General features: G+C 38.4%; 1 protein-coding gene across 1 annotated transcript in view; it reads right to left on the bottom strand.

Moving 5' to 3' along the window:
- Nucleotides 1-11,754, bottom strand: part of LOC108522075 (amine oxidase [flavin-containing] B) — a gene marked incomplete at its 3' end in the record, with an annotated part of 107,879 nt that overhangs the window by 12,931 nt on the left and 83,194 nt on the right. The window contains 4 exon segments of the mRNA XM_017862181.1: nucleotides 93-252; nucleotides 2,387-2,536; nucleotides 3,778-3,919; nucleotides 8,710-8,801. Of these exon segments, the coding sequence (XP_017717670.1) occupies nucleotides 93-252; nucleotides 2,387-2,536; nucleotides 3,778-3,919; nucleotides 8,710-8,801 (544 nt within the window).

The following is an 11,754-nucleotide window of genomic DNA, read 5'->3' as shown; positions in this document are numbered from 1 at the left end:
TTTTTTTTTTTTTTTTTTTTTTTTAATGCATGCCTTAGCCACAAGTTTCTTGGACCTTCTTCTAAAGGTTTTTATATAAGGAAAGTACTCACCCTTTTTCCTCCAGAAAGGCTCTTTATAATAAACTATACACTTGATGACTGAACCCAAAGGCACACGAGTGATCATCTGGTTTCTCATCATTGGCAGAGGGGGATTGAAGTGAATCTTCATGCCCAGAGTAGGAGGAATAGCACTAATCACATATTTAGCCTGAAAGAAAAGCAGCACGGTTAAACGTTGTTGCCCTGTTGCTTTCGTTTTTTCCCAATGATTCCCTCTCATTCTACCGTTGTCCCTTTTCAATCTCTTAAAGAAGTGACAAGGATTTTGTTGAAACCTAAAGTAGCCTTTATTGTTCCTTAGTTCCAAACCTCCAATGACTTTCCATTGCACTTAGAGTCAAAGCCAAGTTTCTCACCATCATCGCCAAGGCCACACACGAAATGGGCCCATTAAATCACTGATCTCACCTCCTGTTGCTTTTGCCCTCACTCCTCTTACTTCTGCCATTTTCTTTTCCTTTTCTTCTTTCTTTCTTTTTTTTTTTTTGAGACCGAGTCTCGCTCTGTCACCAGATTGGAGTGCAGTGGCGTGATCTTGGCTCACTGAAACCTCCGTGACCCAGGTTCAAGCGATTCTCCTGCCTCAGCCTCCGAAGTAGCTGGGATTACAGGCGCGGGCCACCACACCCAGCTAATTTTTGTATTTTTAGTAAAGACAGGGTTTCACCACGTTGGCCAGGATGGTCTTGATCTCTTGACCTTGTGATCTTCCCACCTTGGCCTCCCAAAGTGCTGGGATTAGAGGCGTGAGCCACCGCGCCCGCCCTGCCTGCCATTTTGATCACCTTGCTGTTCCTTGGTCACACCAGGCTTGCTCCCACTTCAGGGCCTTGGCACTGGCTATTCCATCTTCTTCTCTCAGGGAGCCACATGGCTCAATCCCTCATCCCCTCCAATTCTCTAACAGATATCACCTTCTCAGTGAGGCCTTCCCTGAGGACCATTTTAAACTTGCATAACCAATTCTCCCATACCACTTTCTGGTATGGCCTCTCCCCACCTCACTGCTTGATTTTTTCCACACTAATTATCACTCTCTGACATACTTTATATTTTAACTATATGTTTCTTTATGGTCTTTCTCCTTCACTAGAAGGAGAATTGTATGTGGGCAGAGAATTGTATCTGTTTTGTTCACGACTGTGTTCCTAACTCCTAGAATAATGTCAGACACATAGGAGGTGCTTGATATTTACCAACTAAATATTTTCTGTGTTTTTCTAATTACATAAAAGCAAAATACAGAGGGTCGATAATACCTTTATATGTTTTATAAATCCCCCACCCCAAATAGTCTGGTTCTCTTTTCCTTTTTTTCAGTTAGAGGTAGCTTTTTCACTTTTGGCAAACAGACTGTCTATAAAGTGTGCGATATTATTGACTTCAACTTCGATTATCTATGAGACTGTGGCCTCTTCCCACTTGTTTAAGTGTCTTGGTAACTCTGAGTGGAAAAATGTCAAACCAAAGTGCTTTTTTCCATTCTCTCACTCAACAACGATCACCACAGAAGACTTCTGTGACCAAATGTGGAGTGAGTTTTCCCCACATATGAAGCAAGCAAGCAATTCTATAGCAGACACCAGCCATGTGTCCTCTGAATTCAATTCTGACAGTATCTATCTGGAGATAGCTTCTGATCCTACAGGTTGAGGGCTCAGTCTCCAAGACTGTCCCCCACCTTCAGATGTCAGTCACAAGTCCAGCTTCCAGAACTTCTGACCAATCTGCTTCCAGTTGATGTTCCTACAACCCCTTCGAGTTTGATTAATTTGCTACAGTGGCTCACAGAACTCAGGGAAACATGTTTACTGTTTTATTATAAAGGATATTACAAAGGGTACAGAGGAAGAGGTGAATAGGGCAAGGGATGTGAGAAGGGGCATGGAGCTTTCATGCCCTCCCCAGGCATGCCATTCTCAAGGAACCTCCAGTTGTGCAGATATCCAGAAGCTCCCATAACTCGGTCCTTTTGAGTTTTTATGGAGGCTTCATTATGTAGGCACAATTGATTAAATCATTGGCCACTGGTGATCAATTCAACCTTTAGCCCCTTGCCTCATCCCCTCCCTGGAGGCTGGGGGTGGGGCTGAAAATCCCTACCCTCTAATCCTTCCATGGTCTTTCCTGTGACCAGCCCCATCCTGAAGCTACCGAGGGGCTGCCAGCCATCAATCATTGGCATCAAAGGACATCACTCTGGAGATTCTAAGAGTTTTTAAAGTTGTATGCCAGGAAACTGGGATGAAGATCAAATATATATTTCACGATATCACAGTTACCTCATACATCTCATGGTTTAGGGTCTCCACAAGGACATTTTCTCTTGTCTGGTCAATGTAGATCACAGGCCTCTCCAGCTTCACTCGGTCTCCAAGGAGGTCCATTATCCGCTCACTCACTTGACCAGATCCGCCCACAAATTTCCTCTCCTGGAAAGAGAAAAGGAGGTGAAAGAGAAATGCAGAGATGAGCATAAGTTGCTAAATTGCTAGTTGTCCTCATATATCTCTACTCTGAGATGTCTAACATTTCATTTTGAGGCTGTGAATAGTGGCTTTCACCATGGTTTTCTAACTAGGAATTGCTGTCTTTGGACAAAATTACAGGATTTCTAAGTTACTTTACAAGCTATGCTCTTGTAGATTCCCAGGCTCCAAGCTTAGCTGGACATCTTCAGAATGACCCCTATGTCCCACCTTTCTGGTCACCATCCCTGCTGTCTGTCCTATCTGCAGTCTTTTGTTGGGAGCTGGACCTGGTGAAGCTGTACCTAAAGCTCTTCCCTAGCTTGCCTAAGCAGACCTAAGCCTGATTTCCCTTGCTCTGTGGCTCAAGCGCAGAACTTCCCTGCCTCCCACCATGTTCCTTTCCCCCAGACCAGCCTACTCCCTGTTGCAAGCTGCCCATCTTATCTTGGGTCAGATGCCTGCTGCCTCTGTAGCCACCGAAGTCATTTCACCTCACTGTACCCACCTGCCCTGAGTCTTGCTAAAACTTCCAAATGTTCTACCTGGCTATGCACACAGTTGACCTGACTGCCTCCTCCTCAATTTTCAGTTAAGGTCAGAGAAGGAGAAAGAGAGGGAGAAAGAGAAAAGGAGGAGGAGAAAGAGGAGGAGGAGGAGGAGAAGAGAGAGAAAGAAGAGGAGGAGGGAGAGAGAGAAGAACAGAACATGACAACCAAACAGATTATCTAAGAATTCCAATCTGTTCCTACTGTGTCTAGCACAGTGCCTTATACAGTGCCGGGGCTCAAGAAATGGGCATTGAATGAACGAATAGATAAATGAATTCCATGCATAGTATGTGTTTTAAATTGAAAATGCATTTCTGACTTTCCTTTATAAACTTTCCAAGAAATGCTCAAGATAAGCTTACTTCAGATGGTCTCCTAGAAACTTACCAAATAATAATTGAGTGTATGGAAAATGGCAACAGTGCATAAAGAGAGACAAGCCTAGTTTTAAAATTACATTGGACACTGGGTTCTCACAGTGGGTACCTGACAACAGACTGTGCCTTACAAGAAACACTTTGAGCTGCCATGGTAATGCTCTAAAAGCCACAAGCCTGCTTCCCACTTCAGCAGTTCATGATTGAAGGATGATGCTGATCTTTCATTTCAGTAGCAGTGTTTTTCCATTGGGACGGCAGGGGGGTGGATGGATACCTGTCCTCCATTCGTTGTCGAGATGATTCTGGTTGTGCCTCCACACTGCTTCACATACCACAGGAACCAGAGAGCAGAGACCTCATGAGTTTCTGCAGTGACACACAGGTTCACAAAGAGAGTGCCAAGCTGCTTTGCAGATCTGCACAGGAAGAAACAAGAGTAAAATTGGCAAATGCAGGAGAGCAGCTTCTTAATTCTCTAAAAATTATTTGAGTAATACGTTTTCTTGGTTAAGTTTAGTACAATGTGGTAAGGTCAAAAAATTGTCACTAGAATCTAATATTACAAAACATGCCATCAGAGGCTTTTGAAATATCATATTATTTTCCCTGTAAACAAAACACCTTACTCAGAATCAGCTTGTATTCCAGATTCTGTGCTTTCATGATTTCTCCCTACATTCCTGCTGCTCTTCCAGTGATCCCCATCTCAGTAAAATCACCACCATTTACTCAATGGCAAAAGCCGACACTCTAGAAATCAAACATTATTCCTCTCTTTCCATCGATCTTCCCCCATCCAATCCATTGGGAAGTCCCATTATCCCTCACCACATCACTCCACCTTCACCACAAATTTAGCATCCATCTGTTTCCAGGAGTACTGCAATTACTTCCTCCAGACTGGCCTCTCTGCCTCCATTCATTCTCATTTGGTATCTGTTCACCACACTCAAAACCGGAGGCTTTTCCCTCCCTCCCTACCATGGTGCGCTCTCTGAAGTGTAAATCAAATCATGTCATTTTCTTGCTTAAAAAATCTCCATTGTTATCCCATTAAAACCAGAATAAGATTCAGATCTTACACCATGGCTTCCAGAGCCCTATGTGATCTAGCCCATGCCTACCTTTTCTGCCTCATCTTGTACCCTCTTCTTTTTACTCTAATGTTTCCTTAGAAAGACATATTCTCATTTGTCTATGAAAACGACCACTGGCTTCCATATTCCCAGCACCCTGACATTCTCTATCATTTTGCTACTGTATAGTATCTTTATAACTCTTTTCACTGTCTGAAATGGTCTTGATTATTGGTTTATTCTTTTTAATTGCTGTCTCCCCCCACTAGAATATCAACCTATGAGAACAAAGATCTTATGTTTATCACTCACTGCAGTGTCCTCTTTAACAAATGCCTGGAACACTGTAAGCACTCAATAATTACTTGTTGCATGATTCAACAAATGAATGATTGATGAGAAGTATCAGTTAAACAGTATTTTTTAAACATCCATAACGTGCAAAGGATATGCTAGATGCTGTACCAAACACAAAATTAGTCACAGTTATCTATTCAGTTATTTTACTGCCTAACAGAAAACAAGCTCAAATAATGGATGAGGGGACAAGCAATTAATAGAGCATAAATGGGTAAGCTTTTGCTTGACACTGGCAGGTAAATGGTGAGAGGTTATCACCTATCAGGAAGCACACCAGAAAGCAAATAATCTCATTCAATTTCAAGGACTCCATTATATCTAGCACATCCTAAAATTCATCAGTAGTAATGTGCACTCTGGGATATCTTTAATAAGGTCCAATCCCCCTTTTGACTTTGACATGAAGTTTGCATATTGTTAATCTTGTTATTTCTGAGGCGAATTTTCCATCTGGTAATGTTGACAATGGGTGAAATAAATGATACTGTCTTCCATTTATTGAGCTCTTTCCATACTCCATTGTCTTTAAAATCACTATCTTGTTAAATGGTTGCAACAACCATATCAAATATCTATTATTTTTCCAAGTTCACATGCTAGAAAACGGAGTCTCGGACAGTTTAGGAGTACATAATGGCACAACTTCAAACCAGATCATATACTTGACTCAAAACTCATGCTTTTGATACCTCAAAATGTTTTAAAATTAGTCAGCTGACAGCCATGGAAGTACAAATACTCACCAAGGGGCATCTCTCTACTTTACTGTATCTTGACCCTAGAAGTTTGTAGAATCGTGCCTAACACACATACCAGTTATTGACATTATTTGCAGCCGTAACAACCTGACAGCCCGTCTATGACAGTTCCCATCATTATAGCCTGTGAAATGATGTCATATATACATTAAAGTGACTTACAGTTAGTTTTGTAAGATTTCTCAGGATAATTGAAGGGATGGAAATTGTTAACTCATGACTTCCTTGCAGATGCAATTTGTAATATCTAACTAAAACAAATATCCAGACGTCAATTTAAAATAAAAGTATTATTTTATTTGCTGCTTCCTAAAATCCAATTTCTTTTGTTCCTTATTTTTTAAGTGGATTGAGGGGCATACAGTAAAGGGGGTAATAAATAACTGAAACTTAACATTGGCCCAGCTGGAGAGCCAATATTTAACAAAAATATTGCTGGAATTCTAGTTGTTATTGTTGCCAATTTGGTGGGAAAGAAATAATTTTGGTTTGAACTAAAGGGAGATCTAAAACTAATTCCGAAGGGCCAGTCTCTTCCTAATCCTTTATTTGAATTTACTCTAGGAGCTTCAGTAAGAAAAGAAATAAGAACAATATTTGAAGGATGGAAGGTCAAGGAAGTTAGTGCAATAATATTTCTGAATTTTTTGCCCTGTTGACTTTTTAAAAGATAAATGTTATAATATTTTTCTACATGAAAAATACATACACATTATATAAAATTTGGAAAATTTTTAAGATAAAAAGATGAGAGAATGAGTATCTTCCATATTTCTGCCCCTCCAGAAGATAATTACTAGTCTCATTTTGATGTACTTTTTTCTAAGTATAGGTCTTTTTAAAAATGTTTTTACATAGCTGTGATAACATTGAAAATACAATTCATGTTTGTGAAGTGCACTTTGTAAACGACAATAACTGAAAGAATAATCAACATTAGTCTTGGAATGTATGATTGTGCTTTAGTCTGAATAACAATAGACTGGATATTCTGGGGATTACTTCATTTAAATCCAGGAAATAATGCTGTGTGTATCTTGCTTGGGAAGAGTTAGAAAATTGTCTTGTGTTCTTATACTCCTAGTATCTCAGAATGCTTTATTTTGTCAAATGACAACTTAGAATATTCACTAAGTGGAGGACTAGGCCAAGGGCTATGATAGAAAATGTCAGGTTCCTGTGATCCCAAACACATATGATTGATTTTATCACCAAGAAACTTAAAAGTTCTCTAAGGAGAAAAGACCTAACTGAATTTATTAAAAGCTTTTCATAACAGGAGTTATAAAAAAATTCAGATAATTATATACTTATTATATTTTGAAAATCTGAAGTATATAATTTAAAACTAAATACTACAATTTTATTACAATTAAAATAAATTATATTGCAAACTACATTCTCATAGAAGTGTTAGATAGCATTAGATAAATGTTTAAAAGAATATAATTAATAACAGGCATTCATTTCATGACATAAAAGGACTTTACTCTTCCAAAATTGGTTGCTTTCAAAGGTTGAAGACATAGGAGAGGCACAAAGATGTTTACTATAGAGTATTGTATAATAATAATAATAACAACAAAAAACAGAAAGTACCCAATGTGTTGAACAGGATGTTAATGGACAAATACATTACGTATTCATTTTCCATGGAATATTCTGGTACCATGAAATATGATGTTTAAAGAATAATTTTAATGATGTAAAGTTTTAAGCATTTTAAAATAAATGCTTGCATAGTAATATTAAACGTTAAAATATTTCAATGGATGTCCACTGCTTTTGCAGTGCATATATAAACAGTTGTTTTTAGAAATGAGATCATATACCATACCACAACAGCCTGCTTTTCTATGTGCTTAATATTACTATTTTTTCCAGTCATTAAATATTCCTCTACAACACGATTTTTTAAAACCCTCGAGTATTGAATTTTTTAGATGTTCCATACTTGATTCTGCCGATCTATTATTGGGTTTTCCGATCCTCCCTTTTAAAAATAATGCTTTGGATCTGCCTCTTTCACTTTTTCTCCCTCTCTCCTTCTCTCCCTGCATGCCTCTCTCTTCTTTTGTCTCACGTTCTTAAAGCTAAATTATTAGAAGCTGAGTTTTATATCAAAAGTATATGAATTTTATGTATTTTGATTATTTCCATGTTGTAGATTCAGATATTCTAAAAGCTTGTTTTTACTCTTAGTTGGCAGTGAATGATGCCTAAAAATGAAGACATTAACCCCACAGCCAAACATATTCTCAACCAATGCTCTTCAGCAAGGCAGAGCAGTCTCCTTGAATTTGGCTTCCATTTTTCTTGTTTTGTTTACCACAAATTTACCATGTGCTTGAATTGGAACCCTCATAATCCTTTCCATTTTCCCTGCTGTCCAAGAGCAGTGTGAACTCTCCACGTGGTCTGTCTATACAAGCCTTCACAATTTCTCTACAATTCCCAGTTCTGCCAACAAGAATTTAATGCTTAACTCATGGGTACTTGTTTTTTCACTAAAGGGGAACAGCCAGTCCAGTCACACATGTTTCCCCTGTAGTTGTGAACTATCTACACAGGCTTTAGAGGTTCCTCTTTAAGTCCTTGAAGAGTTGCACTACATCACACAAGGTGTGGCAAATGCACATGCTAACCATCTCCACATTTGACCCCCAGTGAAGAATACAAAAATTGTCCTATATCAACAACTTCATAAATGAGAGCTTTAAGCTGATGGTCTTTAAGCTGTTTTATATAAAGAAACTAGTACCTTCTGGTCTGTTCTGAGGACTTCACAGGGTAATACCACCTTTGTGATACAAAACTATTCCAAAGAAGTAAGTTGTATGTACAGATATCTTCAGGGTAGGAGCCAATTCCAATGGTTTTCAGCATTCCACTTGGCTGGTGGTATGGTTTTAGACACAAAGCAGTTACTTGTCCTATACTTGTTGAATGGTATTGCTAAATGAACCTGAAAGGTGGTCACAATAAATGCCTGTGCCTAATGGCAAGACTTACTCAGTCCAGCAGACCTTGTCCAGAAGCTCCTTCATTGTCATGTTGTCCCACTCTTCTGCAAGGGGAGCCTTCCATGGGGCATCGCTGGGAATCTACATTCAGATGAGGATTCGAAGGAGAAAGACAAATGTAATTTTCTATTTTATTTTATTTATTTTGTAATTTTCCATTTTAAATAACTATTCAAATAGTATTAAAACTCTACCTTAAAGAGGAAAAATGTTAAGTTTTCCAAATTCATCCAATATTGCTTTTACTGCATAATCAATGCTGTCTATGTAGCTTTCTTATTATAAATCTGTACCACTCAAGCCATATTTAATTTGTGATAAAACTTCCTGCACAATAAATAGAGGCATGTTGTATCTGGGCTATTTCTAGATATGGATTCCTAAGTTACTAACTTCTAGAGAACATTCATAAATTTAACTCTTTAACAAGGATCACAGAGCTGCAGCAAATCATGTCTATGGAGCTTTCAGTTAAGCTTTATGTGTGTTCAGGAACAGAAAACCAAACACCACATGTTCTCACTCATAAGTGGGAGTTGAACAATGAGAACATATGGACACAGGGAGGGGAACATCACAACACCAGGGCCTGTCGGGGGGTGGGGGGCAAGGGGAGGGAAAGCATTAGCACAAATACCTGATGCATGTGGGGCTTAAAACCTAGATGACGGATTGATAGGTGCAGAAAACCACCATGGCACATGTATACCTATGTAACAAACCTGCACGTTCTGCACATGTATCCTGGAACTTAAAGTAAAAGAAAAAAAATGCTTTATGTGTGATTACTTATGACTTGTTTGGGCATGGTGGTGAATCAAAGACCCAGAAGTCTAATTTTGCTATGTACCAAAGATTTCCAAAATTAGAAACATCTTTCCAAGAAGGCTGAGTGACACCCAATCTCCTGCCCACTCATCATTAGTATACAAATATCAATCTGTTTGACATCTTATTATTGCAGAGGTTAGAAACAAGTTCATTCATTCATTTCACAAATCTTTACTGCTACCGTGTGCTCATAATATGCTAGGTGTTGGAGATATATTGTACTTTCTTTCTTTGAAGGACTAAATGTATTACAAAACAAAAAATACAAATATAGTCAAAGAAGCGTTACCTCTCGCCCCATGTCATCCATTGTCCTCCAAAAGTTGTTATGATCTAAGTAGGTAATTGGATTCCATACAGGTGGAAACGGCCCCTGAAGGGGTATGATTTGCCCTGTGAGATACAAGATATTTTAAAAGGAAATATTTACTACAATGTAAAAGTAGATAATCTGCCAAATTGGTAAATGTCTGCAAGCAAAATCATGTGAGTTACCAATATGTGATACACACTCAACTTTTAGCTCCTTGTGTCCTCAGAACCCCACTTAACGTTTTAGCATAGAGATTTCCAGCAAAATTCTGTGTTAATTAAGTTCACTGCCACACCAGCCACGGTAAAGAGGTTTCTCTCTGAAATTGGAGCCCTTAGCATATAAAATTTAAATACCAGTACATAAGTGGAGTTAACCTAAGGAAATCTTATTTGCCAATGGTACTTGCAAATATCTCAGAGTCAGGAGCCTCTGTGTGCCTGGAGAGCCAGAAAATTATAACTATAAGCATTATACAACTTAGAAGAGGATGAAAATCAATCACGAGAATGCAACCATCTGTTAGAAGAACCACAAAACAGGGCCCAGAAAGCTTTCCCAAGGACTCAGATGTGCTAGGTAAACACAGGAGTTCCCAGAGATCAGCAAAGTCAAAGCAGAAAGATTAGACAACTTCAAGCTTCTCTTCCAGACATGTTTATACCACCTGGTGTAACATGGATACCTCGACGCAGAAGTAAAGGGAACACATCATTCTAAGGATTAAAATAAATAATCTCTGGGAGGATTAACCTGCTGATGGCACTTAAGAGACATACACAAAATCACTTTAGGTCAATCTGAAAACCCGAGTCAGAAGCCAGGCTGTGCATTCTGACAGCATCTTTCAACCGAATCAGAATAACTTAAAGTTCTCAGTCAACAAAACTTCTGCAAAACTCTGAGTCATTCAACAAAGACGCATCTTCTGTTGATGTTGTAGGCAGAGAAACTAGAATTGTGGAATAAGAGATTTCATATTTGTTCTTGTATTAATTCTGTGACCATGTTGGTCTTCTCTCTCCAACAAGGCCATAAGATTCTCAGGGAAAGGTTGAGATACAGCTTTTGTTTCTTCTCACACATAGATAGATGATATAGATACAGATATAGATAGAGAGAGAGAGACAGAGACTGCGAGAGAAACAGAGACAGAGAGAAGGATTCAGATTTATTTTAAGGAATTAGCTCATGTTGTTTGAGAGGGATGGCAAGTCCAAAATCTGTAGGGTAGGTCACGGACCCAGGGAAGAGTTGCCATTTGACTTCAAAGGCAGTCTGCTGGCAGAATTCCCTCTTTTCCTGGGAGACATCAATCTTTTCTCTTAAGGACTTCAACTGATTGGAGAAGGTCCATTCACATTATTGAAGGTAATCTGCTTTGCTCAAAGTCTACTGATTTAAATGTTAGCCTTATCTTAAAATAGCTTGACAGAAACATTAGAATAATGTTTGTCCAAATATCTAGACAAGTTGACATATAAAATTAACTGTCACCCTTCTTAATTAACACTATTGAGGTGTACTTTACATACAATGTACTCATTTTATTTTATTTTAGTTTCCATTTTTTTATAGTTAAAAGTTATTTTAAAAAATTTAACCTGCCATTAAAACTGTATATATTTATAATACACAACATAATATTTTGAAATATGTATACCCTGTGGAATGGTTAAACCGAGCTAATCCCATATGCATTACCTTACATACCTATAATTTTGGGAGGTGAGAACACATAAAATCTATTCTCTTAGCAATTTTCAAGACTACAATACATTCTTTTTAACTAAAGTTACTATGTTGTACAATAGATCTCTTGAACTTATTTCTCCTATCTAACTAAAATTTTGTATCCTTTGACTAATATCTCCTCATCAACGTACCCAC

This window comes from Rhinopithecus bieti, unplaced genomic scaffold, assembly GCF_001698545.2.
Source record: "Rhinopithecus bieti isolate Rb0 unplaced genomic scaffold, ASM169854v2 scaffold_64046, whole genome shotgun sequence".
In the NCBI taxonomy this organism is placed as follows: domain Eukaryota; kingdom Metazoa; phylum Chordata; class Mammalia; order Primates; family Cercopithecidae; genus Rhinopithecus; species Rhinopithecus bieti.
Note: the sequence above shows the minus strand (reverse complement) of the source record. Positions and strands in the feature narration are given on the sequence as shown.